This window comes from Castanea sativa, chromosome 10 (genome assembly GCF_040712315.1).
Source record: "Castanea sativa cultivar Marrone di Chiusa Pesio chromosome 10, ASM4071231v1".
Classification (NCBI taxonomy): Eukaryota; Viridiplantae; Streptophyta; class Magnoliopsida; order Fagales; family Fagaceae; genus Castanea; species Castanea sativa.
In genome coordinates this window covers 15,649,795-15,677,656 of record NC_134022.1, presented here as the reverse complement: position 1 = coordinate 15,677,656, position 27,862 = coordinate 15,649,795, and the positions used below count along the sequence as shown (strand labels likewise).

General features: G+C 35.7%; 4 protein-coding genes across 9 annotated transcripts; 3 read left to right on the top strand and 1 right to left on the bottom strand.

The window, feature by feature from the left end:
- Positions 1-1,944: 1,944 nt before the first annotated feature.
- On the top strand, positions 1,945-7,537 carry LOC142611885 (uncharacterized). Of its 6 annotated transcripts, none has more exons than XM_075784035.1 (9): positions 1,963-2,102; positions 2,233-2,300; positions 2,741-2,892; positions 3,422-3,473; positions 3,888-3,945; positions 4,454-4,548; positions 4,696-4,799; positions 5,236-5,364; positions 6,140-7,537. In XM_075784035.1, the coding sequence occupies exons 3-9, from the start codon at positions 2,765-2,767 to the stop codon at positions 7,362-7,364; spliced, it is 1,791 nt and encodes a 596-aa protein (XP_075640150.1). In that variant the 5' UTR covers positions 1,963-2,102; positions 2,233-2,300; positions 2,741-2,764; the 3' UTR covers positions 7,365-7,537. The 6 variants fall into 6 exon arrangements, with proteins under 6 accessions (XP_075640147.1, XP_075640150.1, XP_075640152.1 ...); XM_075784037.1 differs by having other exon boundaries at positions 2,218-2,300; XM_075784032.1 differs by lacking the exon at positions 2,233-2,300 and having other exon boundaries at positions 1,945-2,102.
- Positions 7,538-14,627: 7,090 nt separating this feature from the next.
- LOC142612916 (bifunctional UDP-glucose 4-epimerase and UDP-xylose 4-epimerase 1) lies at positions 14,628-18,111 on the top strand. Its single transcript, XM_075785088.1, has 9 exons — positions 14,628-15,179; positions 15,423-15,472; positions 15,622-15,757; positions 16,274-16,375; positions 16,529-16,756; positions 17,002-17,083; positions 17,262-17,344; positions 17,427-17,518; positions 17,746-18,111. Exons 1-9 carry the CDS (start codon positions 14,985-14,987, stop codon positions 17,828-17,830), a joined length of 1,053 nt encoding a protein of 350 aa, XP_075641203.1. The 5' UTR covers positions 14,628-14,984; the 3' UTR covers positions 17,831-18,111.
- A 750-nt stretch (positions 18,112-18,861) lies between these two features.
- LOC142612917 (CASP-like protein 4A4) lies at positions 18,862-20,784 on the top strand. Its single transcript, XM_075785089.1, has 3 exons — positions 18,862-19,537; positions 20,251-20,386; positions 20,498-20,784. The coding sequence occupies exons 1-3, from the start codon at positions 19,251-19,253 to the stop codon at positions 20,681-20,683; spliced, it is 609 nt and encodes a 202-aa protein (XP_075641204.1). The 5' UTR covers positions 18,862-19,250; the 3' UTR covers positions 20,684-20,784.
- A 530-nt stretch (positions 20,785-21,314) lies between these two features.
- On the bottom strand, positions 21,315-24,326 carry LOC142612915 (DEAD-box ATP-dependent RNA helicase 47, mitochondrial). The gene is made up of 2 exons (XM_075785087.1): positions 24,214-24,326; positions 21,315-23,296 (listed from the first exon to the last, which is right to left on the bottom strand). Exon 2 carries the CDS (start codon positions 23,170-23,172, stop codon positions 21,496-21,498), a length of 1,677 nt encoding a protein of 558 aa, XP_075641202.1. The 5' UTR covers positions 23,173-23,296; positions 24,214-24,326; the 3' UTR covers positions 21,315-21,495.
- Positions 24,327-27,862: the final 3,536 nt, after the last annotated feature.

Sequence of the window (27,862 nt, the reverse complement as noted above, 5' to 3'; positions counted from 1 at the left end):
CATACCTGATTCCTTAAAAAAATTGTGATCAGCTTGGCTATAGAACCTGATATTTATGGTACTGCTACCACCAGGAACTCGTCCTCTTTCTCATGGATAGCCATCACAGTAGAATAGATCCCCCCCCCCCCCCTTTTTGAAAGAGCTGGATGACAAAAAATAAAAAATGTCATCTATGACTTCCCTTGTAGCATATGTGCAGTTTGCATTCATTGGTCCTTGTTCAAGACCAACATTTTTTTGTTCTTGTGGCCTTTTTTGTTCTTGAAAGATTCTTATTACCTTCTTTGTTGGCTTTATGGACTGAACTAGACATGCAAAAGCAATTTCATTCTTGGATTCACTAAACAGCTGCAATGGAACAATAAAGGATGAGCGTGATTGCACTTGGCCTTCATGGGCAATGCGCAAATGAACATTATCATCCACTTTTACATAGAAATCAATGTCCTAGCTTGCAACAATAGAGTAGATTCTTGGAACTTGATTTGTTCAATAAGTTCCATTGAATTAAGAGATTGTAACTCCTCTTCCGTCATGTTCTTAAGATCCTCTTGCAATCTTAAGAGTTCTTCTTTCATGGCCATGTTAGATTCAACCAAGGCCTTGACCTTCTCTGAAACTTCATTCACCATTTGTTGCAAGTCCTTCAAGATTTCTTGTCTATCAGATTCACCTGTCTTGAGATCAACGGCTCTGATATCAAATGTTAGGAACCTAGTGGTTTCTAATAGAATTGGATAGGAATTATAAGGGGATTGATATGAATTGTAGGGAAATTGACTTAATTCGAGGTAGTCACCCTCTTTAGAGAAATATTGAGAGAGCGATTAAGAGAGAGAGAGAGAGAGAGAGAGAGAGAGAGATGCACTAATGCACTAAGAAATTGGTTTATACTTCAATATCCAAAATGCTATGAATTACAAGTATTTATACAAGTTGCTTAGCCAAATAACCAACTTACAACTTGTAACTAACTTGGCTCAACTTGGTGCAATCCTACAACTAACTAACTAACTAAATGCAACATTACAACAATGATTATCTATATGTCTACATAGGTCCTAACAACTTGTCTCCGAGGGAAAGATAAAAGACACTATAGCTAGAATCACCCCTCGGAGACAACCTCGTTTTCATTTGTCTAGTATGTAAACCAACTAGAATATTGAGATAAGAAAGGCATGGTCTTAAAAAGCATCCAATATTCTATCAAAAACTTCACTTATATGCAACATGTCACTCATTAATTAAACAACATAGATATGAATTGTGATATGCTAGCTAGCTGAAATGATAAATTTATTTAGGGTTTGTTTGGAATGGAGGGGAGTAGAGGAGAGGTGGCTTCTCCTCTTTTTCCTCCATCCAAACATAGGGTTAGTAGATAACAGTTTTTTCTTTCAAACAGCTAGTGTTCCTATCCTTTCCTTAGTTCAATATTCCAAAAGAAACAGATGAAAATGCAATGAGAGATAGAGAGATGAAATTATAGCATAACCCTAACTCTATGTTAAATTTTATATATAAGGCAATCCTCCAGTTATCATCCTAGCTAGGCCCAAAAATCATACTCTCAAAATGTTTCACCAACACCAGACCGAGGGAGTGTCATCACGTGAGCCCCGCAGGCCCTAGTCCATTTGCGTAAATAAACAAAAACCAGAGGTGATTTTCGTAAACAACCAAAAAGTGATTCTTAAATAAATAAATAAAATAAACGTTTTTTCTCAAAACCGTTTTTATGACACCAGCCGTGACATAACCCCCACCGTTTGATTTTGATCCCATTGAGTAGTGTAGTGTAGTGTAGTAGTGAGTGTGAGCACACTTTACTAGTCAGTCCCTTTCGTTTTTTAACTTCCAACGTAAGCTACTTTTCTCTCTGTAGTCTGTACTATTTACAAACAGCATTTAAAAAAGCCCCTCCTCCTCCTCATCACTCTCACCAAACTCAAACGCATAAAAACACACACACACACACACACACTTTCTTCCAGTCCCATATATCTATAATAACTCTATTCTCTCTCACTCTCCACTAATAGCAATTCCTTCCCTCGCAAGCTATTGTTTTCCTCAAACGACGTCGTTCCTTTATAGTAATATAACTCATCCTTCTCTCACATTTTCTTCTTCTTCTTCTTCTTCTTCTTCTTCTTTTTTGTTTTTTCTATTTTTTACTACTTTTGTATATTGGTCTTATTGTTATCTCAGCGGTTACACTTTCAGAGTCTCATTTTTAAGAGAGAGAAAGAGTAACGCTCTTACAAACCCTCCAAGGTTTTTCTTAATTTGTGGTTCGTTTCCTTTTATGCATGATCATTTTTTTTTTCTGTTCACTACGCTGCCCTTTACTTGTTGATGGTTTTTTTTTTTTTTATAAAATATTTTTTGTTGGTTTGCTCTGTTTGGTTACCTAGAAAATGTTAGATAATGAGACTAAATTGAGCTTTAGATTCTAGGTTTTGAACAATTTGACTCTTGAGGAAGTCAAATGTTCGAAATCAGACTAAAGAAGGTGTAGTTGAAATGAAGCAAACATAAAGTTAGTAGCTTTTTAATTCTCATAAATTTTCCCGGGAAAAAAACCAGAATTTTTTTTTTTTGGTCAACAGGAGTGATTTTTGAGGCTTGTGTTGTTTTTTCTTGATGATTTGTTTTGATATTCCTTATCTGCTGCTGGATTTTTGCTTTGTTTTGTGGTTAAGATTTTGCTTAATTTTGGTGAATGCGATAGGATAACTGGTTGAGGAGGTTGATCATGGTGAAGGTTAAGAAGGAGAAAGAGGAGCTTGCTGCAAATTCAGCTAAAGAAGTTCGATTCGCATCATGTTCTTTGTCATCCTGTGGCAATTGTGATACCCCTGTTCTAAGAAGTTCTGTTATAGGGTATGTTGTTCTGGCTATGGCTTTTTTTACAATAATTTCTCATTTCTGAATTGGTTATCTAGGTTCTTTACATTTGAAGCATAGGATTCATATGGGAATTTGTCACATTCACTGTGTTGAATACTACCAAGTTTATCCTATTAGTGAACATGTCACCTAGCATATTTTGGTAAAGCCACATTGTAGTGGTACCAGCAACAATGGTTATTCCATGTATATGTGAGAGACTGTGACTCATGCACCCATTACCATTAGGCAAGATATCACCTCACTTTTTTGGGTCTCTAAAATCTAACTATAACCCTTGAAAGGGGAAAAAAAATATTGTAGTACTGCTGGTTCATAGAGATTTTCCACATGTGGACTATGTTCTAGCACATTTGGAGTGAAGCAAAGGTTAATATGGCCATCTGGCTGTTGAAAGACAATGGGAACAATCGGCATGCAAAGCAGATAATGCCATCAACCTTAATTTATGAGTAAAACAGTTTCAATTTGTATATTGATACAAGCTGTCATGTTATTGAAGGAGACCAACTGGTCCAACCAGACGTTCAAGGAGAGGCTGGTCAGAAAAAGAGGTCAGTCAATCAAAGGAAACTCTAGTTTATTATTCTATTTTTATATGCAAAATGAATAGTTAGAGGTTACCAATAGCTTTATAAACTTTGTACTATGACTTGGAGAATATTGAATTAGCACTGATACTACTTCTTGGAGGAACTATAATGCAAAGCTTGCTTGTTCATAATAAATTGCTGGTATTTCGGAAGCCAACAAGCCACAGTATTGAATCGTTTAACATTTAGTTTCCTTGGTTTTTCCCCTGAATTTCTCTTGAAATATAGTTTCATCTCTTGGGATTTAAAAAAATAAAAATGGTATTACATAGTTTTATTGAGTGCACATTCTCCCAACATTGGCCTAAGCTATCTCTGGAATTTGCGGCTGTAAAAGTTTTCTAACCTAAATACAACATGACTTTTGATGGGCAGGATAATCTTCTAAGCGCATTAGTCAAAAAGTACAATGGGAAGAAGTGGAAGCAAATAGGTATTGGCATGACATGTTTTTCCCTTGCTTTCAACTTTGTGCTTGTATTAAGTGGCCTATCTATTTGTTTTCTGATGTCAACCATAGTCTTTTATCTTTAAGGAGAATGTTTTAAGAGCTAGTCATAACCCTCATTCATCTGGCTTCAGTTGCTTTGATCTGTTCTTTAGCCGGAATGATCAAAATATTAGTGGCACTAGCACTTTTGTCAATCCTCCTGTTAAAATTATTTGCTGCATTATTAGATAAATGGAATGAGGCTTAGAGCTACTCTCAAATGTGAAAAAAAAAAAAAATATATATATATATATATATATATATATATATATATATATATATATATATATATACGCACATAAATTTCCTCATTAAGTTTCAGTTTGCAAGAATTTCCTTGATTGTCATTATTATCATAAGGCATCATTGGATAGGATACAACAGAAGTAATATAAGTTGTTAATTGCCTTATTCAAAGCTCCTCATTTAATTATTTACATTTCCTGTACAGCTGCACATATACCTGGGCGGACAGATGTTCAGTGCTTGCATCACTGGCAAAAGGTTTTGAATCCTGAAGTTGTCAAGGGATCTTGGACAAAGGAGGTATAAATCATATACTGCTACTTGTTTTGGTAGCCAGATTAAAACTACGTGTGCTCATTTTTTATATCATTGATAAGTTATCACGGCACTTATATTAACTCCCCCCCCCCCCCCCCCAACCGGCGGATTTCATCTTGGGATTTTCAGGAAGATGATTGTATAATCGAGTTTGTGAAAAATTATGGTTGCAAGAGATGGTCTCTTATTGCGAAGAACTTACCTGGTCGCATAGGCAAGCAATGTCGAGAGAGGTAGGTTCTGTAGATATCTAATTAGTGCATCAATTATGGGAGGCCATGCTAATTGAAAGGCACATGTCCTGTTTGTTTGTTTCACATCATTACTGTCATGTGCAATTTGTTAGTTTTCCTTTATGAGGATAGAAACTTCAGTACAATAGAACTCGCTTCAGTCTCAAGGCAGCTCGATGGCTGAGACCTTCATATTTATCCACCTATTTTTTAGAAATCCAATTTGTATGCATGTTATGTTGTGATGCATGTCAGTTGTGTGTGTGTGTGTGTGTGTGTTATTGGTAAGTTACATGTGCACCTAGTGGGTTTTGAACCAATGACCTCATCCTCCACCTTACCCTGACAAGGGGAGGAGGTGCCATTAGAGCTAGAGCTCACTGGCTATATCTGTTTAGAGGATTATGAAGCTTGTAAATTGTAATTTATTTTCCAGGTGGTTCAATCATTTAGATCCAGCTATAAACAAAGATGCATGGACAGAAGAGGAGGAGTCAGTTATTGCTTATTACCACCATAAATATGGTAACAAGTGGGCACAAATAGCAAGGTTTCTACCTGGAAGGTACGTATCTGAGATCAATGTACTACAATAGATCACTTACAATAGAGTACTAACATTCTTGGAATACACACATTATCATTGCAAAGAATTTACTGTTGAAAGATACCCATTGAGATTGACCAATTCTGTCTTTTGTAGCTTCAAAAAAGTAAATTCTTTTGGATATATTTTAATAACAAAGGGAAAAAAATGCAGCTTATATTAGTTCTTTTAGTCTTTAAAATTAAGTGGCAGAATTCTTCTTTGGATTGAGTTATTGTGGCCAGGTGTTCACTAGTTAGTCAGTTTTGGTGGTAGTGTAGCACAATTTAATTCAAACTTTTCGCCCAATTAAGCACGTCAAGCATATTTTTTCACAGTAGCGGGATAACCTTTACTTTCTTTGCCATGACAGTTTTAGGGATCCTAAAAATATGGCAAATAGTGCAGAAAGAAAGTAATAAACTGGAAAAGATATTTTCTGGGTAGGGACCATTACATAATGAATTCCACCTTCTTAACTTGCACCAAGCTTTAAAACGTTGTTATAGTTTTGGTGTCCATTTTTTTATTGTTTGGACCTTGAATAACTAAATGTGCATTACTTAGGTATTTGTGGGTTAATTTAACATTCCCTTGTTGAATTGAAAAATGACAAAATTACTGCACTTATGTATGCATTTGTACCATCGCATCGGTTAATATGTTTGCTTGCAATTATCAAATAGAGAGATGGAGGCCGACTATTGGATATATCATAATCTTCTCATAATTCATTGATGTCGAGAATTGGCAGGACTGATAATGCGATTAAGAATCATTGGAATTGCTCAATGAAGAAGAAACTGGATTCATACTCAACTGATGGTTGTGACATGACATGTGAAACTATGTCTCCTGATTTCAGCAGTCCTGAATCAAAATCTACATCTCCTGATTTCTGCAGTTCTAGTACAAAACATGAATGCACGAAGATTAAAGTAGAGAAACTGAATTTCAATAAAATGTTCTCTCTCAATCACAGCATGGAGTCGGAGTACAATGTTGACACTTGTTCTACAGATTTGGTTCTTGGAAATGCTTATGGAAGAGAAATTCATTTAATGGCAAAAAGAGGGGAAACTGAACTGGTAGATCCACTAAATGGGACACAGAGTAACCACAAAGGTGCTGCTACAAGCAGTATCACCACTAGATCATACATACACAATGTTAGCCATGATGAAACAGATGGGCCCTTGGTAGCCACTTTTTTGGATGTTTTCTTGGATTCATCCACTTACACCAAACAAAATCATATTCCTGTTGCTCACAAAATACTTGAAACTCCTAAGAGTTTACGGGAATATGCGTCAGGTGTTATGAATTCAAGAATGGCCAATGGATCTCGTAATCCATGTTCAACTTCCTTAACATTGGGACTTGGTGAGCACATGGGTCAAGTTGGCAAGAAAAACAAAGTCCATAGGGTTTCGCGACATGCAGTGGATAAAAATCATGCTTACTTGCCATCAGAGTCACCTCTGGTGAATGATTTGGTTAATGCTATAGAAGATAGTGGTGGATCACCTAGCACATATGTTCATTTTAGGCATCCAAACACTCCATTTTGCTATTCTACTCCAACATACCTTGGACAAAGTATGTATGCTAATGGTAGCAGTCCAGAATCTACATTAAGAAATTCGGCCATGACATTCAAAAATACTCCTTCTATAATAAGGAAGAGAACTTCAAGAAAGACTGGCATTGCCAACCTTCCTGATGTTACCTGCACGCCAGAGAGCACAGTCCCATCTATTTGTGATAGGCAATATGTCGATAGTACCAACTTCCTAAACACAAAGCGGGGTTTCCTCTCTTTCTTTGGTGAAACTGAAACATCAGATGCTGTTAAATCTCTGGAAAGATGCCTGGAATATGCATTTGACTTGGAAAAGGAATCAGTTGCTGTTAAATGTGGCAAATCTGTTTCTGCAAGCATTCCTCCAAATATTGATATTTGTGCAAATACAATGTAGATTCCTTGAATTGATTGAGTTGTAATTAACCTTCTTTTTAGATTTCTTACCCATCTTTTTTGGCTATGAAATGGAGCATAAAACATGTATTACAGAGATATACGTACATTACCTTAGTGCATAAGATTTGATTGCGTATGATATTCCCAATTTGGTAGGCATGTTGAATTGCATTTTCATAGGCATGCTTGGGAATGAGAGATGACATTTATATATATTTTAGGTCTTAAATTGGTGCCTTTGTCTTCTTACTAGCCCTACATTTATATGACAGAAAAACCAAAACTTTGGAGATTTGATTGGTGTGAAATGGAGATCCCTATTTTTTAAGTTGATCATCCTATCTTCTGGTTCTATAAGTGTCCTTTATGATTAAATCGAAAAAGAATTGTGTCGTTCATCAAAAAAAAAAAAAAAAAAAGAATTGTGTCATGATGCAATTGATCTCTTTTCTTGGTAGAGATTTTGTATATTCTATCAAAGCTACGATAGGCTCGTGAACTGCATTCAATGGATAGTAACGGGTATGGAGGGGTTTTATTGCATTTGCTCCTCTATTCTATGAAACTGGGCATTTATCCACAAAGTGTCACCTGAAACTACTGTTAACTTTTTTATTATAATAATCTTTTAAACAGAATTGCCTACTACTACTACTATTATTATTATTATTTATTTTGTTTTGTGGGCTAGCATAGTCATTTCTGTGTATTTGATAAATCTGGATTGGTTGAAATGTATTTTATTGAGCATATGTTAGACCCAATAGTGGATAGTGATTACAACATGTTAATATAAACAACATTGGGTCCTTTTGTTGCAACTTATAATTAACATTATGTATTTTATTTTAATATGTCTTTGTCTGGTCATAAACAAACTCTTAATGGGATGAGAACGCATTTTGGATTCACACACATGAAAAGGTCCCTATCCTCTGCTTGTCAAAGGTTTGGTTTGGCACATTAAAATCCAATATATCATGGTGCTCTCATACACATATATATTCACGTCATATATTGTGTTGGTGGATGGCACTGAGTGTGTGGAGAGAATAGCAAGTGAATAGTAGTAGTTCACTCTCCACACTACACGCACACTATTCTAACTGCTCCGGCAACCTTGCCCTCTTGCCTTTGTTCTCATGAAGGGCTCATCATCTTTATCACCAGGTGTGTCATGGTTGTGTATCCATTATATCTTCATAATGAATATATGCTAGTAAGTCTTGAGAGTTTAGTAGATAATCTTTTATCCATTTTGGTTATGTGGACCTTAGTTCAACTTTTTCATATTGCCTTATTATACAATCAAAGTTAAAGTAAATTAATTTTTTTGCTATGTTATATTGATTTCCCAAATGAGAGAAGGTAATTTTAAAAGATATATATACATATATATATATATATATATATATGTGTGTGTATGTATGTGTGTGCGCGCGCGCGCCTGCAGCATCATATTGAAATTTAGGAGTTGCTCCTTATTCTGCACTCTTAGATTTGTGGACGTGTGCCCTCAACGTCTAATGGGCATTTTAGATGACACTGACTTTTGTTTTGTACTAATGCATAAATGTAAGACTCTAAGAGGTAACATCAACAGTATCAAAGCTCATAAGCCTGTATTAAATGAAAGCAGGTTTGACAGATTAACTTCAAATAAACAGTGGACCTTATTGGTATGCAAAAGCTGGTAGTGGAGGTGATAGTGCATGCAGAACTGGTTGCTGTGCTTAACTCTACGATCCATGCTTTTTATTATTTAGGATTGTTGGTTGATGACATTAGGCATGACTCATGAGGCTGAGTATGAGGGAGATTTCTTTTATATGCACGTTTAAATATTGTAATGGAGCTGCCCATGCTTTAGCCATGGAGGCTCAGTTGAGAGAGGGGCCTCAGGTGGTTAGAGGATTTCCCTCCTCTCTTTTACCCATTGTAAACAACGACATTTCTATATGAATAATGAGACTGCTGTTTTTTACTAGGAAAGGAAAGTCTTTTCTCCTTTAATTATATCGAGGCTGCAGATTTGTTTCTTGAGTCTCAAAGCAGGGATATCATGTATGCCAACATTGCCAAGTTGACCAGTGCTTTCACATATGGTGCTTAAATATGGTATATGCTGTGCTACTAGTGCTAGTGTGGTTTTATAAAAGCTAAATGGGACTTCGACTGTACTATATTCTTCTTAGAATCTATGTTGATTGGAAATTTTTTTAAAATGTTAATTTTGTTGCATACATTCCTAGTTCCTACACACAACCTTGGAAATTGTGTTCAAAACGCGATATAATTTTAAAATGATAAAATTGTATCTTGAAAACACAATTGCATAATTTAACTAAAATCATGTTCTGAACCCAAGATTCAATAGACGTAGTGCATACATATTGTACAAACTGGTGTGTAATTAACAATACTCTTTATATATATATATATATATATATATATATATATATGGGGCAATGGGGTGGGGTGAGTCCAAAGGATAGATTTTTTACCCCCAACCCACATGGTTTTTTCTTACCCCATTTCTTCTCCGCCTTACATGACGATGAAAATTTTCTTGCTCTATTCCCGTCCCTTGGGGCTCAGGGAAGCTCACCCCATTCCTTAAAACTCTACTTTTTGTTAATTTGCCCACAACTATTACAATTGTTTTTAATAAAACCTATTTTGTTAATAAAAAGAGGCAGAAAGCCTTGTTGGGTAGAATAAAATAAGTTGATGATATGTTTGTTTAAATATTAAGATATGAAAAATTTACAATTTAACCTTTATCAATACGAGACAACACAGGTCTAAAAAGTCTAAACCCATCCCTATCTCACCCCATGATGCAAGGCTAAAATCTCACCGTATCCGCCCCACTATCTTTGCGGGTGGAGGAAAACCTGTGTGGGGCAAAGCGGAGAGAGACAAGTCAAGCGAGATGAGGCAAAATTGCCATCTCTATGTGTGTGCCCCATCAAGCACAGCAGTCCTCACGCGACTTGTCTTTGTATCTCATAGTTCTAAATGTTTTGATTCTTGCATTTTGTATGTGTCTAAAGTATGGATGGAATACATGATTGTCTGTACAGTCTTTTTATATCTATCTTATCCCTGTCATTTTGAATGTGATTGTAATCTCCTTTTCCTTGAATCAGTAGACTGCATATTATCCTTATCCTTAGCAGAGTCAGATTTCCTTATCCTTAGCAGAGTCAGATTTCGGTGGTGGTGTGATTTAGTTCACCCCCTGTTTTGAACACCCCATGGGGTAGTCCTTTACAGTTTATTCCAATACCACCTTAGAGTACTGGCTTTTATCACGCTTAATACATTTCTGGTGAATGATTTTCTTGCATTTAAATCTCCATCTCATTGTCAAAAATCTTGTAACTCAACTCACATTCTGATATTTCCAATATTCACAATTCAAATCTCCCCACCCTCAACAATCAATTATTAAAATTAATGGCATGTTTGGAAGTTTAAAAAATAAGGGGGAGTAGAGTAAAGGGAGGGAGAGTAATTTAATTACCTTATTTGGAAGTTTTTTAAGGAAGAAGGGGGAGGGGTTTGGAGGGGTCTCCTCATTTTTAATTCCCCAAATTGGAGAGATTTGGAGAGAGAGTAGAGTAGATAAATTATTGACCAAATGAATTCTCTAATTTACCCTTTCTAAATTAATAAAATTACAAACCGATTATATAAATAATCTTTGTTTGTTCCCTGAGAAAATTTAAGGTGAATAAAAAAAATAAAAATAAAAATAATTTGCTAATAAATAGGACCTCACACCTTTTGTAGTTGTACATTCGCACCGTTTGTCAACGCCAAAACTCTGCACATAAACCGGCCGTTAATCGAGGGCACAAGATGGCGGCGTCGATGTCGTGGCGGATGTGACGTTAGGGTTTTCGTTTGATTAGTTTGGGTCGTGGTTGCTTGACTTGCTTCCTATGTGAAGCTTCTGGAAAATTTTCCATAAATAAAGAAAATTTATTTGTATTTTTATTATAATTTTTTTGAGGTAATAAAAATAGTTAATAGTAGTTTTATTAGTAGTGGTATTTGATGGAATGATAATGTTGATTAAATAATTATTTAATCTAACAAATTAAATATAGACTAATGTTGCAAGTCTATTTTCAAATAGGAGTAAATTTGTCTATTTAAATTATTTTATTTCATTTCATCCTAATTTTTAAAATATTCAAATAAGAGGAATGGCTAATTACTCATTTCCCCCTCACTAATTTTATAAACATCCAAATAAGGTAGAGGATAACAATTCCCCTCTACTCTCCTCCCTCTCTAAACTTCCAAACAGACCATAAAGAGGGTTACTTCCACATTCCTAAGATCCAATAGAACCCTCCAACTCGATCTCATAAGCCCTCATGAATTTCAATTACATCTGATTATCTCTCTCTCTCTCTCTCTCTCTCTCTCTCTCTCTCGCAGGTCATAATCATAAATGCGGAATAATCTACCATTGATGAGAGACCTCGGATTGAAAATTACATTGTAAATTACACAATGAAGTGAAAGGTGCCGTTGATATCTAGAATCTACATCAGGAATTAAACTATAGGAAAGCCGCTACAAAACAACCTAAAACTCATAGTTAAAGTCGCCACTATTAGTTAGCACTAGAAGATGAACGAAAAGATGCTCTTTGATTTATTTTTTCGTTGTTTGTCAATAGTTGTGTGAATTTCTTCCTGCATCAAATTTTTTTCACTGTAATAAGAACTTGCCGAAAATGTCGGTGAGAGTTTTTCACTGATGCAATATTATTATTCCCCTATTTTACTTTCTGATTTTGATTTCATGAACTCCTTTATTTTGCTCAGCTGATTGGACGGTTCAAATTGATTGAAGTGTTACCGACTAAAGGTGCTCAAGTACATATTGAAGGAACAACATTATACTAAATTTCAACTACAAATAATTTTGTTTCATTCTTTCCTTCTTCTTTTTTTCAACATTACACCTGATTATTATATTGCATTTTTTTTTCCGCATGTTTTTCCTGCTTATGAAGATGTTCTTTTCTTTTGATTATAGGGCTTGGCTTGTGTTCAGTTTTTAATGAACACATATTAGTCCTCATTCTCTACAAGGTTAAACAACCAACTCATGTCCAATAGGAGCCGCATCTAGATTTATAGAATAATCACCATGTCAGCCTCGCTTAACTCTTCCATAATTTTAAAGGTTAAAAATTTGGATTGTTTTTAATTATTGAATTGGGATTTTCATTTAGCTATGCCTTCAATTTTTTTTTTTTTTTTGGGATAATTTTTTAATATTAATTAGAAGACTGCAAATGTTATGAATATTTTGAAATTATGTAATAATTATTATTAATTTAGTTATAATGTCTCGATAAAATTATATATTTTATAAGTTTATAATCAAAGGTCAAAATTTAAGTAAAGTATTTAGATGTTGTTTCTTAAGTTCTCCTCTTAAGATTCAATCATATGAATTTTTTCTCATGGGATAGAAGTGTATTTTTTAGTTAAGAAGCCATATAGTTGAATCTTAAGAGGAGAACCTAAGGAATAGCACCTAAGGTACTTACCTAAGTTTTTTCCATAATCAAAATAGTGTATCATATAGACTTTTAAGTTTTAACTAATACAAAAATACTTTCTAAAAATAAAAACTAATACAAAGATAAATTTTATTTGGACATTCATATTTTGTGACAACTAAAAAAAAAAATTGTCACACCTGGTTTATGAATGCATAATTATGTGAACTCACAACCTTTTTGCATATGGTTCTCAAACAATTCATAATATTAATTAGTATAAAAACTAAATAAAAATAACGACATTAAAAACTACTAAACCAATAAAGTGATAAACAACTGTAAGTGCACAATTGCACCTGGCCCCAAGAACAGTTACGGGCTCAGGCCCAATGAGCCTTAAACAATATGAATTTGTAGAGTGTGGGCTTGAAACCCAGGTTAGAAGTGTCTGAGAATTAAATGACAAGCCAAAGATTGCAAACACTTGAAAACAACAAGGAATATTGTAAATCAACCTGCTTGGACGTAAGCCGAGAGCTGTTCTTATATTATCTATTTTTCTTTTTTCTTTTTCTTTTAGATTACAAAGAAGGGCGCCCACATTCCTGTTCTAGGTTGCTTCTTAAATACTCCTCTTTTTGATACTTTGTACACGTGTTGCCCCAACTCCCCCTTAGCCTAGATATTTCTTTTCTCAGTGCCTTTGAATAGTAACCAGAAGTTTCCCTTCCACTGTTCAGGTGTCACTTCCCCATTAATGCGGCCAGGGTAGTAGGTGCAGGGTCTTTAATGTAGAGGTGCAGCCTTTATCTTTGGTATTTCTCTAATATCGGTGCTTCTAGGACATTCAAGGGTTCACCCCCTTTAACCATTAGTCTTGACCGTGTCATTCCCTAACCTTTATCATGAAGTCTCGAATTCTCCGGTGTCCGTCCGAAGGGAAATTCACCCTCAGCTGGATCCTCGGATCCTCGGCGTATGGGCCGACCCGTAGTACTAACAAGTTCTAAACCCAAGAGCAGGTCGGCATTTCTTAGCATGGCCTAAAGGCCCACATCCCCATCAGGGTCTTTTTACTCCCCACAACAACTATCACATTACTTATTATATTATAACGATAAAGAAAATTAACTTTTCAATCTCCTGATTTATGTGAAAGTTTGTGAACACAATTTTTTAGCCTTACTCTAATGTGATTAGCGGTGAACGATAGAGATAAAAGTTGTAGGTTCATATGAAAATAATAATTCATTAATTACAATCAACCATATCCTCAAGTTATAGATTATTATTTACTCAAAAAGAAAAGGTGTGAATTATCAAAAGAAAAAAAAGATATCACCAGGTAATAAAACTAGTGAAAAAATATGTGGATAAAAGAACTTAGATTTATAAATTCTATTCCCACCTTTTTATCACACATGACGAAAAGAAATTTTTTTTTTTTTAAGACAATCTCAACTTGATTAAGATATTTCTTTTTTAGGATTCTCTGTTATCACCTTGTTCATTTATCTTATTTTAAATATAGACTGATTGAATTTAGATTCTCACCAAAAAAACAAAGAAATATTCATTTTAAAAAATCTAATTATATGGGATTTGGCAATAATTAGGAGAGGAAGCTAATCAATGACGGCAACATTATGGGGAATTGACAGATGTCTCTCCCTAACCATTTTAGGCTTTAAAATTTGACGTGTGACGGTGTCACCTCCTTTTCCTACGGTAACGGTATCACAGTCATCCTCACCAGATAATTGAACGCGCGATTTCGATTTTGACAGATCCGAAATGAAATTAATGGAAAGCGCGCCAACAAAACAGACCAAAATTCGATACCACAGCTAACCAAAAAATAAAAACAACTGAATCACAATTCCATCTATATATATATATATATATATATTTCTCTCTCTTTCTTTTATTTCTGACTCACTACCCTTTCTATTTTTCTTTTACACTTGCGTACATATTTCACTCTCTCTCTCTCTCTCTCTCTAAATTCTCATTCCAGACAAATCCCTTCTCTCTCTAAAAAAGAAAAAGGAATTCTGAAATTCTTTGTAGTTCGAGTTGAAAATGACTTTCTCGGAAAAGACGATTCTGGTTACCGGAGGAGCCGGTTTCATTGGCTCTCACACTGTGGTTCAGCTTCTCAATGAAGGCTTTAGGGTTTCGATCATCGACAATCTTGATAATTCCGTCATCGAAGCTGTTGATAGGGTTCGTGATTTGGTCGGACCTAAGCGTTCTCAGAATCTTGAATTCCATCTGGTATCTTTCTTTTGTGTGTGTGTGTGTGTGTGTGTGTGTACATTTCTGTTTTGTTTGGTTGCTGAGAAAATGAGGGAAAAGAAGGTTATCAATTAGAGATTCTTGAATATCTTGAGCAATGCTGGTTTTAGTTTCGGGAGATTTGTATTTTCTTTAATTTTTTTTTAACAGTTTCTTGGCAACCAAACGGTGGCGTTTGAGGTTTTTGGCTTTTGGTTACATTACGTGTTGGTTTGATTGCAGGGTGATCTTAGGAATAAGGAGGACTTGGAGAAGCTCTTTTCTCAAACACAGTATGTTTAATTTCAATTACATTAGCAGTGCTATGATTTTTCGCTGTTTTCATTCAATTTTACTGTTACATATTTTCTGCGGAAACAAACAGAATTATAGACTTTTTAAGAGTTGGCTTAATTATGTGCCATTGGCTTGTATGAGACAGATTCGATGCTGTGATCCATTTTGCTGGCCTAAAAGCTGTTGGGGAGAGTGTTGCAAACCCTCGCCGTTATTTCGATAACAATTTGATTGGCACTATTAATCTTTATGAGGTTATGGCAAAACATGATTGCAAAAAGGTGTGCCCGCAATTTAATTTCTTGAACTCATTTGATTTTGTTTCTGAATCTTGCGCTTGTAACAAATAATCTGTCTTAAAGAATTTTTTGCTGTTGAGTTATGTATTAAATGTTCATTTTAGTTGTATTTGATTTTGCTAAATCTTTGATTCCAGTATATTTCTTTCAAATCATAACTGCATAAACTATGATTTGTATATGTAGCTGTATATCTGTGGTAGTAATATTGGTGTTTTTGGTGTCTTACTGCTAAATTGTGAAGTTTTTATGTTTGAAGTCTAATTCTTTTGTCACCACGGGCCTTGTAAATCACCCACCATTGTAATCATCAAATCATAAAAAAATATGTCTAATTATTTGTTTGTCGAAAGTGGTTATTGCATTCAAGTTCCAGTTGAATCTTTAACAGAGAATTGTTTAGTCTTAGAATGTGCGCCATTTTTTTATTGATTACATCACATGTTGGCATGCTCTGCCCACTACTGACACAAGTAATGTTATCCTGTGACCAAACAGATGGTTTTCTCATCATCTGCAACAGTTTATGGTCAACCTGAAAAAATACCCTGTGTTGAGGATTTCGAATTGAAAGCTATGAATCCTTATGGACGGACCAAGGTATGTATCACTGGGTGCTTAGTAATGTTTTTTTTGGGCATACCACACATAGGATTCGTCTATGAAGTTGGATAATCCCATTTGCTGTTTCTTGTGTTCATAGGAATGCAGTTTATTTTCTTTCCTGACTTTTAATATATTCTATATTTATAGCTTTTTCTTGAAGAAATTGCTCGAGATATTCAGAAGGCGGAGCCGGATTGGAAAATTATATTACTCAGATACTTCAATCCTGTTGGGGCTCATGAGAGTGGTAGTATTGGTGAAGACCCAAAGGGCATCCCAAACAATCTCATGCCATACATACAGCAAGTAGCTGTTGGCAGATTGGCTGAGCTTAACGTGTATGGTCATGATTATCCCACAAAGGATGGTAGTGCGGTATGTTCCTTTTTGTGTAAATATTGTTGAGTAGTAGTGGATAGGAATTTCCCTATTTTTTCAGTAATATCCATTAGTCCCATCTCATGGGCCTTTTTGACACAGACTGTGTATAGTTTTGTGTTCCACTTATAATCCCTTATAACCATGGCAGTAGTATTTGACTTTCTGTCATTACATAAAATTCAATTAAACTGACAATTTTTTTGCGCTTACAAAATATCAAATGTTTTTGTGTTAAACAGGTCCGAGACTACATCCATGTCATGGACTTAGCTGATGGTCACATTGCTGCACTTCGGAAGCTTTTTACTAAAGAGGATATAGGTGATCATTCTTCCTTGCATATGTATTTGTATGTCAATGAGTTTTCTGTCACCTGTTAACAGTTTATTAGGCATTTATTTAACACACTCATGCTTTTATCGTGGGATTTCTATGAAAATCTTGTTTTAGCATATCTAGGAAGGGTAAAAGTGAATTAAAAGACAGTTTACTCTCTTAGGTTGTACAGCCTACAACTTGGGAACTGGATGTGGTACATCTGTGCTTGAAATGGTGGCTGCATTTGAGAAAGCTTCTGGCAAGGTGACTCTCACATGCCCCTGCAGATCTCTCTCTCATGTAATTATTGGGTATATGCTGAAACTTCTCTCTTTTTATGTTTCAGAAAATCCCCGCCAAACTATGTCCAAGGAGGGCGGGAGATGCTACAGCTGTTTATGCTTCTACAGAGAAAGCTGAGCGAGAACTTGGTTGGAAGTATGTTGTTATTCTATTCTTTTTTATATGTTAGAAGTACATTACATTGATATTATATCATGTTTCTATTGATGCAACTTTCACTATGAGATGGATCCTTTATAACATACCTGATTGTACTATCGTAACCATGCTATGGCTGTGTTTACGTAGCTGACAAAAGGGCTTATAATGTTTATCTCTGTGTCTTAGCTTGTTCTTACAGCCACTTTGGTGCCTTTTTACAGGGCAAAATATGGTATTGCGGAGATGTGCAGAGACCAATGGAATTGGGCAAGCAAAAATCCGTGGGGATACCAGTCCAAGCCTTGAATGGCATGCTTAAGGGCGTAATAAGCAATTGTAGAAATTCTTTAGATGACATTCTAGCAAAACCGCATCCCACATTTTATTGAGCTACATGCCTTGCCATCTCAAAAAATAAAGAATTCAACTGTATCAACTTCTCTATTTCTGCCAATGTTGAGGATAAACTTCATTTTAGCAAACAGATAGGAAATTCAATTTTTTTTAATGAAATTGATGCTGTATGATCTTTCACCAATCTTCCTAGACTCTTTTTAATTTTTATAAATTGATCTGAGTAACCCAAATGCTTCAGTGAAATACTTCAAACCAGATGCTAAATTGTTTTTAGAGATTGTAGAACTCTGCTCAGAGTTCTGTCATTGTGCAATTTCACACACACCATTCCCACACATGAATCAACAATACTATGTTACAAACCATTCCATGCACAATTTCACAACTTGTTGACTTTTGCAACTGTGAGTAGTTGACAAAAAGTGGTGGGTCTATATGGGCAGAAAGTGTCCACTTGCAATCACATAAGTCAACAAGTTATGAAAAATTATGAAATTAGGTGTGTGATTGAGGTATATCTTTATAATTATTCTCCTAGCTTCTGTCCACTACCAAAACCTTATCAGCATTCGGTCCCAGTTGCTGACCATGGAGGTTGAATTTCACACTCAAAAATAAGCTTCTTGGTAATGATGCAAATCACATAGCAAAACCTCTCATCTTATCTTATGCCCTATTGTTTGGGGAAGTAGGTAGCTGAATGCATCCTGAAATTGTGCGTGCAAATTGCGTAACAAACTACAAAGCTAACGCTTCTCAAAAAAAAAAAACTACAAAGCTGACATGGCAGGTCTCTTTTTTCTACGCAACTTTGGATAAACCTACCTTTTTATCGGTATTTCTTGTTAGTATAATGTTCTTGCAGGAAACCGATAGATTAGGATGATGACGAAGCATGGATAAACTTCTTTAAAATAATAATAATGTTGAGTAGAATATTGAGTGCAAGAAGTTTATGGCTCACATTACAATATAAACGATAAATTAAAGTTGACCAAGGAAAGTCGACATTAAATTTCTCTTTCCAATCCACAACCTGCCTCCTTTTTAAATTAAGCAGTGATTTGGCGATCCCATCCCATCTCTAGCATGCTTATGTAAGCTAGCATTGGCAAAGCAGTCTTTTCTTGCTCATGTGTCTTCTTTTGTTTAGAATTTTCAGAGCTTTTTTCTAAAAAGATTCTTAACTTTATATTTTCTTATTAACCTTGGACAAGTGACCATTAACCATTATAACAAGCTGATTTCCTTGAAGTTGTATGGAAATGGCTATCAATGTACCCATTATTGGGAGAACAGAGCTCTAACATAAATCAAACTTAGAGAGTAGTCCCCGAAATCATCAGAAGCAAAGAAAAAGAAGAATACAATGAAGAAAGAAAGTGATGTGTTAGTGATTGATTCTAGATCAATGGCCGGTGTTTCACCAATGGCAGCTAGTTCTCTTGCCCAACAGCCATTCCCAACGCCATCGCCATTCACTTTCTCAACTGCCTCTGCCAGGTCGAACACTAGACCTTCTATCCATCTTTGCTCTCTCATCCTTCGGTTCTCAGCACTTATTTTCTCCTTTGCGTGCGCTTTCTCACTGACCACATCAACACCAAAGAAAAAAGGCAGAGCACCTTCTAGCTTCAATGAGTACCCAGAATTAATGTAAGCACAAATGATTAACTTCCTTGGTGAGAGAGAGAGGCTTCTTTTCATTTAATTCTTGTTAGGTGTGTATTGGTGTATTTGGGGAGTTGGGACGTGGAAGCCAATTTGACCTATGGTTAGGCAAAAACCTACTTTCCAAGGATTATTTTCGCAAGGCTTAGGTCCAGTGTTCAGTTACACTGAACTTGTCAAGATGATGACACATGTCCAAAGTGAAAGCGTGTCATTATCTTTATGTGTTCAATGCAACTAGACACTAGACCCAAGCCAAGTCCATTTTCACAAGGCCAAACTTTTTTGAAAGTTAAAAGACTTTCTAATCAAAATCCAATATATGTAAAATTTGGTCCAATCCAGCGTCCAATTAGATCCTTGTTTTCTGATCGATGTTGAATTATGTGTAGAATTGTAAAACAGAAATGATTCCGGTATAAAGTACCATATTGGGTGATAGATTTTGAGGTTAGTGATTAACATCCTACTACCTTACATCTAGCACATCAATAGCAAAACCAGGTACAATAATAAATTAACGACACCTTTTTTATAACAAGAATCAAGCTGGTTCAAATCCTACTCACAAGAAAACGATCAGGCTACCATATAAGCTCGCTGTTACTTCACTAGGTGAACCCCGCATAACAGTGCATGGGAATATCTTTGCTATAATAGTACAAGTTAATATTATTTCGTTGATTATCTCTATGTAGGTACTGCTTTATTGTAACCATATTTACTTTCATCTACTCGGCTTTCCAACTTTTCAAAGGTGTCTGTGACATTACCTATAGAGGCATTCTCATCCCAGATATTATCTCAGACTACATTAGCTTCATTCTTGATCAGGTAGTTGGAATGCTTTCAATTAAGAAAAGTTTCTTCCAATAATTAAAATATCCATTTTCTAAGCATAAAATATCTCCCTGAGAAGGCTGATTCATTGGTAGCATTTGACAGTTGGTGGGTTACCTTCTCATTTCGTCATCCTCAGTAGCAATACCAGCTATTCAACGCATTGAGCACACTGAATCACTCTGGAAGGCAACCATCATTGCCATGAGTATGTCCTTTGTAACTTTCCTTGCAATTGCCACTTGCGGTCTCTTCTCAGGCTACAAGCTTTGTAAGAGGATCATCTGGTGATGCTTCAGGTTGCTTGTGCAAATATTGTATAACCCGATCAGCTTCTCGAGCAACTTCTCTGCTTTAGTAGAAAACAGCAGAATAATCCTCTCTTCTTCTTCTTCTTCTTCTTCTTCTTCTTCTTCTTCTTACTTATGTTGTAATGTTAATCAATTATGATACTTCTCCAATGGAATAGCTTTCAATACAATTGAATGCTGATTCGTCATTGTCTCATCGTCCAAGAAATTGCTAAAATTATCAATGTATTGTTTTTCATTCATTCAAATCAATTTAATTAAAAAATAAAAATGAAAGATCTAGAAAAAAAAAATCACATTACCTTTCAGAAATAATCTAGGTCATCTCAGGGTAAACAGCAAGTTAGAACCTTATCTTTCAACTAGGAAGTTTAGAACGTGCTAAACAAGTTATATGGTAACTTCTATGTTATGACAGTCAAACAGTGACCAGAATCTAATTCCAGTGTATTTTTACCACTTGCCTCAAAAGCATAAGCTATTAGGAAATAGCAGAGACAGGATTCAAAGTTAGAACCACCTACTATGATATCATTATAAATTACCACTTGTTCCAAAAGCTTTAAGTATTAGAAAATGGCGAACTAATCATTTAACCATTATTCTAACAATTTTTGTCTGAATCAATGGTATTCAATAAGTCATTATGAAATTCAAGTTCTACACAAAATTGTAAATTATATGGAGCCTCTGTTTGGTGGATTGATCTTTGCAACTAGCAACTGATACAAGAATGGACTACCCCCTAGATTTTACTGAGAGAATGATTCAAGGAGAGGGTAAAATGTATGGTCACCTTACAACTGGATTTTTCAATTCTTCAGTGACAACAAGCTGGCTCTCTTTGAACTCACAAGCTGGAATGGGAATTCCGAGCTGCTTCTGCAGCTTCTTCACGACAAAAACTTCTGGCTCTTCACACATGGTCACCACAGTACCCTTCCTGCCAAGCCGACCCGTCCGGCCAGCTCGATGTGCATAATGAATGGAATCTGTGGGTAAGTCCAAATTAACCACAAGATCACATTCTGCCACATCTAAACCCCTGGCTGAAAGTTCATTTGTCACCAAAACCCTAACCTCCCCATTCTTGAATTTTTTTAAAATTGTAGATCTACCAAGCTTTCCAAGATCCCCATGTAGCTCGGCAGCATTCATCCCACGTGCCTCTAGCTTGAAGACAGCATCCTTCAGCTGCTTAGTGTGGTTCATGAAAGCTATTACAGACTTGGCATCAAGCGCATGTACACATCTTCGCAATGTATCAACCTTGTGCTGTAACTTTGTTACACAATAGTAGTGTTTCAAGGAGGGCGGTAGGCTTTCCACAGTTGCCTGAGCCTGCAAATTTGAATTTGAACTTGAACTGGAAGTAGGCTCGGTCAAATTAACCGGACCAGAGGGAAGGACGGATTCAAGTGGGATGACCTTTTTGGCTTGGACAAGAAGTGGGTCATGCCCCCAGCTCCTAGCTGCTCTTATTACTGAGAATGGCACAGTTGCAGACACCATGATAGTCTGACGCTCAGCCCGTTGGGCAAGTGGGCTTTTTGGCGCATGTGGATCTGCACCTGATCTCCTACCCACATGTTCCAGTATCCGGTGCATGTCCTCTCGAAAATTAAATGAAAGTAGCTCATCCACTTCATCTAAGACCAAGAAACGACACCCATGGGTGTGAAGCTTTCCAGCTGCACTGATCTCCGCAATCCGACCTGGTGTACCAACAATAATGGCTGGCTTGTTTTTCTTGAGAGCTTCTTCCTGCCTTGATCGATTTGCACCCCCTACAAGCTGCTGAACCACTTTTTTGTTTATAGGTCCCAAAATCTTCTCAAACTCCCTTACTATTTGCATGCCCAGCTCCCTAGAGGGAGCCACAATTACTGCTTCTATCTCCATTTTCTTCACAGATTTGCTATTATCATCAGAAGGTTTCTTCCCCAGTGGACCTACTTCACAGAGTATAGGAACAAGATATGCTAATGTCTTTCCAGAACCAGTGTAAGACTGAATCACAACATCTTGATTCTTAAGTATGGTAGGAATTGCTGTAGACTGTACATCAGTAGGAACTGCAAAGCCCTCAGTTGCTAACCTCTCAATTAATGGAGGTGGGAGGCCAAGCTCGGAAAATGACTTTGCTGAAAATGGAGCAGACTCTATTCCAAGCAACTTTTTTGTCCCAACTGCCTTGATTCCCTTGCTTCCAACTGCATTGCGCTTTCTGTTAGGAAATTCAACAGGAGAACTCATCTGCTTAGGTTTTTGGGTATTGTTCTTGTCTGTTGTTTCAAATTCACTCTTGAACCCAAGGTTCGTAAGAGTGAGGGGCCCATGGTCCCGCTCAACTCTACTTAGAAAACGTATACTTCTGTGTAACCAAGCTGTCCTAGACACATGTGATAACTTTTGGAAAGGAAATGACTCTCCAACAAGGAGCAACCTGGATGCAGCTAATGTTGGCATCCTTTGTAAAGTTTTCCTTATCAGTAATTATTTTGCCTGTATGCAATAGCTTATCCCAGCAGCATATGAAAATCAATGGCTGCTAATAGCCTTTGAACCTAAACAGAGACTAGAACCCCTCAAGCTGCAATTTTAAATGGATAACAGCAAATACAAAGGAGTCAGTGTTACAATAATGCAACAAAATAGATGTCTTCTAGCTTCTATGCATGCAAGAGCAAGTTATTCAACTACGACCCAAAAGCACATACAAAATACACTGAAATGGTTGTAAGATATGAATACCAATTAAAAAGAAATATATTCCCACCAATTAAGTTCAATAAAGAAATGAAAATTAAGTAATGGGCACTAATAACTCAATATTTCAGCTCTCATGTTCAACCAAGAAATTCATAAATGTAGATCAGCTAGAGCAGACAATGCTAAGCATTTTCATTACAAATATATAATCCAAAAGTTTCCATGAAATTACAATCCTCTTATAACAACAGAATCAAGCTACCATATATTCATTATTTTAACAAAGTAATAACATCATCATTTTTTCAATGTGTAACTTTCAGGGCTTCATCTCTTCAACGCCCAGATTGTGGAGCTCATGCAAAACGCAAATTTTACAACTTATCATTCACTATATAGTTTCTTATTATGACCACTATAATTACAATGAAATCTCTTATTATTTAACACTTGAAACCAAACAAAACCCATTTCCACACTGATTGAGGCATTTTGTCGAACAATGGCTGTACCAACTAACAGAAATTTTGTATTTCAGTGAGGAAAAGAACTGAGGTGAAAGTGAAACTTTTAGCCATACAAACAATAAGGCCCTGTTTGGTTTCCCAAAAAAAAAAAAAAAAAAACTATGAAATTTTCAAATTGTGAATTTTCTTTTTCCATAGCAACGAAGTAGTCAAATAAAAGTAGATAACATAGTAGGACTAAATTTGTTGGTACAATTAAGAAGCAAGATTATCATACTTCAATAACTACAAAGAGAGAGAGAGAGAGAGAAAAGTGACGTGAGAAACAAACCTATGACGTTGTTAGAAGCTCATTGTTGCTTTCGTTGTTGTTGACATGTTGTGGCCGAAGTTTGCAGATAGTAGAGCGGAGCCCAGCTGAGCGTCGTCGAGTATCAAAGGCAAAGGGTTGGCAAATCGGTTTCCCTTATTTATATACCCCACAAACAGATTGAAAGGAACGACGTCGTTTTTAAATAAATAAAAAGAAATTAGAGATAAAAGATAAAAGAACATATTTTCAAAATGCCTCCCAAAAAAATAAGTTGTTTTAAAAAAATGAGACAAAAAAAAAATGTAAATTTGTAGTAAGTAAAACTTGTGTGTGTGTGTGTGTGTGTGTGTGTGTGTGTATATATATATATATATGAATAAAGCAGTAAATAGTACAAAGCAAATAGTGACATTTTATTATTCACATCAGGACCCATGAGGGGCATCAGTAGCAATATCCGGAAGGAATCAGATCAGCTTTTGAGACCGAAAGTAGTTTGGCATGATGTGCCCAAAATATCAGCAAAATAGCAAGTAAATAGCTTTATCTTTTGGAGAAGTCTTCATCTTGGAAAGTCAACAATGGAGGAAAGTTAGTACGTAGTGATGGTGCGAGAATGGTTTGTCTTATAGATAAGGAGAAATCATTATTATCAGGAAAGCATCTTCGACAAATAGTAACTAGTGAATATTGTAGTATCATCTGGCTAGACCAATAAGAAAGTCTTGAACTGGGATCACTATGCTTCTAGGTAGAAGCTGCATCAGATGGGTAACCATCATAAGGGTCCCCTGGAGAGGGATCCCATGGGGGATCATCATTGCATTCATGTTCATGATAAGTTGAATATTGGTTACAGAAATCACAATACATTAATGGTTCGTAAACAGGATCTCTTGTGAGAAATATTCTTGGGTCATCATGTTCTACCCATTGTAAGTGCCGGACCGCAGAAGCATAAGGTTTGTTAATAAAAACTGAAATTCTGTCTGTACAACCAAAGAAATGGTAGTCTTTCCATAATTCTTCAGAGACATCAAGAATTCGATTATTAAAGTAACTTCTCCAACATTCAGCAAGAGCATAGGGATGCCTATGTGAAACATAAGCATTTCCTTCATACCATTGGCCTTGGTAAGTATATCCATTGATTAAAACAAGATGCTTGGAAGGTTGAACATTCATCCAATTATTCTTTTCCCATTTGGGCAAAGTACTCCAACATCGGGTGGAAACATAAGGGGTTACTGTAACATCTACAACAGCCTTTTGGATAATATCAGGAAATTGGTTAATTTGATCATGGCTTGTTAATTTGATGAGTCTGATGAAACCAAATTCAAACATTTGAGAAAGCCAGAAGGGATCATTATCAGAACCATCTTCATAATTAATCAAAAGGCCAGGGAAAGGATGGGTTTTTTCATGTACTCTGAGACTACTCCCAAAGTATTTTCCCCATTTCTTTTTCAGGTAGCCTTTGTTGGGGCCATCAGGTTCAACAATGGTAGGGGCAATTGAGACAAGGGTTTTGAAATGTTTTAACCAAAGATCAAGATCTTTAGTCATAGCCTTGCTTTCAAAAATACAAGTTTGTACTTCTGGAGGCAAGTTGGCAACAACACTTTTAAACAAAGATTGGTTTTTTAGACTCAATCTAGCAAAATCAGTACCCATTATAGTCTTTCTATCCATTGAATGGATTTCCTCTTTGCCAAAGAGTTGACTAATCAGGTTTGATTCATCATGATGGTTTTGGGCGTAAACAAGGCAATTAAAAAGTTGGTCGGCAAAGGCTGAATTTTCAGTAGTAGGGTCAACAATTTGGGTAGTAATGTTAACAAGGTGAATTTCAAGTGCTCTCATGGTTTTGTTGAATAGTTTGTGGTGGTTTGAAGAATGGGCAGCTTAAAGGTTATCTAGAATGAATTTAATGGAATCTGGTAATTCACTATACACTCCATTATGAAATTGCAAGTCTTTGTTCAATACTTCCTGTAGGGTTAATATGATATCACCACTGGAATATATCACATCCGCCGGGACAAATTCCTGAAGAGATGTTGCATTACTGGATTTTACTCCAAAAGATGCGCCTTCATGCATTACAAAAGGGTATCCCGCTGGGAACCTTTCGTCTTGAGGAAAGTCCTGTGCAGGTGCTTTCCCCTTGTCCCTTTTCTCTGCCGAAGAAGTCATAATAATCCACTTAGAAGTGGTAGTATTAAAACTTACTTTGTGCTGCCAAGTAAGGGAAAGGATGTTAAGCCAGTTGGCTATAGTTAATAATATGATAGAATATTTTTTTGAAAAGTGAGAGTAAATAGTATCAATAAAATTCTTTTGAAAAGTATGTTTCAAAAGCCAAAGGTCAATAGTAATATATATTGGTTGTGCCGGACAATGAGTGTTAGGATGACAATGATTAGTTTGGAGAATATTGGAGTAAGAGGAGAACATGCTATGGACAAATTTGGACCAAAGCAAAGACTTGGTCAAAAGCCTAATGCAAAGAATGCTTTTTTGAGTTTTAGCATCCGTAGGGCATACTTTGGTGAAGATATGCTTTTCACTAAGGTTTTTGTCATAATGCAAGTAGTCAACAAAAGAGATATTCATATTGTCAGGGTAGCTATTCTTCATCAGGACACTGTGACAATTGGCAATAATTGTTGGCAACAAATGAGCATAGAGTTGTCCACTAGTCTTCTTAGAGCTATCCTTTTTAATGAAGCTAAGATGTTTATTATTATCAATATGAGTTTCACATTTTGAACAAAATTTGAATTTTACTTTCTGTCCAAAAGGATCAGTAGTAAGTCCATCATCTTCAGTAAGAAAATGGTACAAAGAATTAATAAAAGGCAAACCAAGAATTACTTTGTCAGTCATGTTTTTAACAAGTACAGAGGGGATCTTAAAGCAAACATTATCATGGCAAATGTGAGCATTGTTTAATTCATACTTGATTTTCATTTTAGTCCCATTAACAGAAACTAATCTTTTAGTGGATTTTTCAAAATATTTAGAAGGAATCAGTTCTTTTTTAATACAATTAACATCAGCACCAGAATCAATCATGGCAACAACATCAAAAGCATAATCATGAGCAACAACAATTTTGACTTTAGTGTACCATTTGGGCAGCATATGTTTAACAAGAGACAATTAGTTATCAATCAAATTAATCAAGGAACGATCAGAAACATTACCAGAAGGAGAAGCTTGTTGATCAGATTCATCTCCGCTTTTTTGCTCATCATCATCAGATTGGTGTTTATCCATAGTTTTATCAATCTTTAGAATTAACAATTCTTGTTTAAGATGATCATTATCATGTTTAATAGTTTTAACTTCATTTTTTAACTGAATTATTTCTTGTTTAACAGTTTTTATTTCATGTTGAAGATCATTAACAGTTACATCTTTTGATTTATTTTTATTAAATCTTTTCAGAGTTTCTTCAAAACTTATCGTAGAATTAGGTCTTTTAACCTTATCTTCTTTTGTTAAGTTTTTCAAAAACTTGTCAAGATAATCTTTCTGTAAATTAGGGTCTTCAATTTTACTTATCATTGTTAATAATAGGTCATCATTTTCTTTACTTTTGGTTAACATTTTAATAGATTTAATCACGTTACAACAAGAATCTCTACAGCCAAGTTTA

Bases quoted from the DNA above. Each gene is read 5' to 3' on its own strand.
- LOC142611885 (XM_075784032.1), top strand. From the start codon at position 2,765: ATGGTGAAGGTTAAGAAGGAGAAAGAGGAGCTTGCTGCAAATTCAGCT. The intron at 3,474-3,887 runs GTCAGTCAATCA...TTTGATGGGCAG, and splicing joins GAGGCTGGTCAGAAAAAGAG to GATAATCTTCTAAGCGCATT. The intron at 4,549-4,695 runs GTATAAATCATA...TGGGATTTTCAG, and splicing joins AGGGATCTTGGACAAAGGAG to GAAGATGATTGTATAATCGA.
- LOC142612916 (XM_075785088.1), top strand. From the start codon at position 14,985: ATGACTTTCTCGGAAAAGACGATTCTGGTTACCGGAGGAGCCGGTTTC. The intron at 15,473-15,621 runs GTATGTTTAATT...TGTATGAGACAG, and splicing joins AAGCTCTTTTCTCAAACACA to ATTCGATGCTGTGATCCATT. The intron at 16,757-17,001 runs GTATGTTCCTTT...TGTGTTAAACAG, and splicing joins CCACAAAGGATGGTAGTGCG to GTCCGAGACTACATCCATGT.
- LOC142612917 (XM_075785089.1), top strand. From the start codon at position 19,251: ATGAAGAAAGAAAGTGATGTGTTAGTGATTGATTCTAGATCAATGGCC. The intron at 19,538-20,250 runs GTAAGCACAAAT...ATCTCTATGTAG, and splicing joins AATGAGTACCCAGAATTAAT to GTACTGCTTTATTGTAACCA. The intron at 20,387-20,497 runs GTAGTTGGAATG...AGCATTTGACAG, and splicing joins TTAGCTTCATTCTTGATCAG to TTGGTGGGTTACCTTCTCAT.
- LOC142612915 (XM_075785087.1), bottom strand. From the start codon at position 23,172: ATGCCAACATTAGCTGCATCCAGGTTGCTCCTTGTTGGAGAGTCATTT.